Below are 934 nucleotides of genomic sequence, written 5' to 3'. Positions count from 1 at the left end.
CACCGCCACCACCTTGGCCACCAGGTAGCCGGAGGGTGCCCAGCGCGGCACCAGCTCTCCGGCCGCGCTGCTGTCGGGGGCCGGGTGCAGCAGCACGGGCGCGTTATCGTTCTCGTCCCGCACGACGATGCGCAGCACGGCCTGGGCGCTGAGCGGCGGGGAGCCGCCGTCGGCTGCGCGCACTCTCACCTCGAAGGAGCGCACCTTCTCGTAGTCCAGCGGGCGGAGGATATAAACATCCCCGTTTTCCGCGCTGACTGACACTTCGGGCTGCTCTTTGCCCTCCTGCCGCACCAGTGCGTAGTTCACACGGGCATTTATTCCTGCGTCGGCGTCCGTGGCCTTCATGCTGCCGATCCGGAGCATGGGGCTGTTGTTCTCCGTGACATACATGGTGTAAATCTCCTGGGTGAACTCTGGGGGGTTGTCGTTCACATCAGATATCTGCACGAAGATGCTTTCCTGAGAGCTCAGCCGCTTCCTGCCCCAGTCCGTGGCTGTGATGGTGATGTTATACTCCGCCGTCCTTTCCCTGTCCAGAGCCGCGTTTGTTCTCAGTTCGTAATAATTATCAAAAGTGGGGGTGAGACTGAATGGCAAGTCTCCATCGATGGAGCACTCCGTCCTGCCGTTGTCCCCGGCGTCCCGGTCCCGCACGCTGAACAGAGCCACCACGGTGCGTGGCGGGGCGTCCTCGGGAATGGAGGCGCTGAGGGAGGTGAGCGCTATCTCCGGGGTGTTGTCATTCACGTCCAGGACCTCCACCTGCACTTTGCAATGCGCAGATAGCCCCGCACCGTCCGTGGCTTTCACCACCATAGTGTGGGATTTTGCTTCCTCAAAATCCAGCTTGCCCGCGACTCGTATTTCACCGGTGGTCGGGTTCAGCTGGAAGAGCTGCCGGGATCGCTCCGATGTCTGGGTAAAGGCATAA

General features: G+C 61.7%; 1 protein-coding gene across 1 annotated transcript; it reads right to left on the bottom strand.

The window, feature by feature from the left end:
* Positions 1-6: 6 nt before the first annotated feature.
* On the bottom strand, positions 7-927 carry LOC121362316 (protocadherin beta-4-like; the record flags this gene model as incomplete). The annotated part of the gene is made up of 1 exon (XM_041483712.1): positions 7-927. A coding segment is annotated over one exon (921 nt), but the record flags the coding sequence as incomplete, so codon positions are not given.
* Between the last annotated feature and the right edge of the window lie 7 nt (positions 928-934).

This window comes from Pyrgilauda ruficollis, unplaced genomic scaffold (genome assembly GCF_017590135.1).
Source record: "Pyrgilauda ruficollis isolate IOZ18807 unplaced genomic scaffold, ASM1759013v1 scaffold6096, whole genome shotgun sequence".
NCBI lineage: Eukaryota > Metazoa > Chordata > Aves > Passeriformes > Passeridae > Pyrgilauda > Pyrgilauda ruficollis.
The sequence above is the reverse complement of the archived record's forward strand: the minus strand, read 5'-3'. Positions and strand labels throughout refer to the sequence as shown.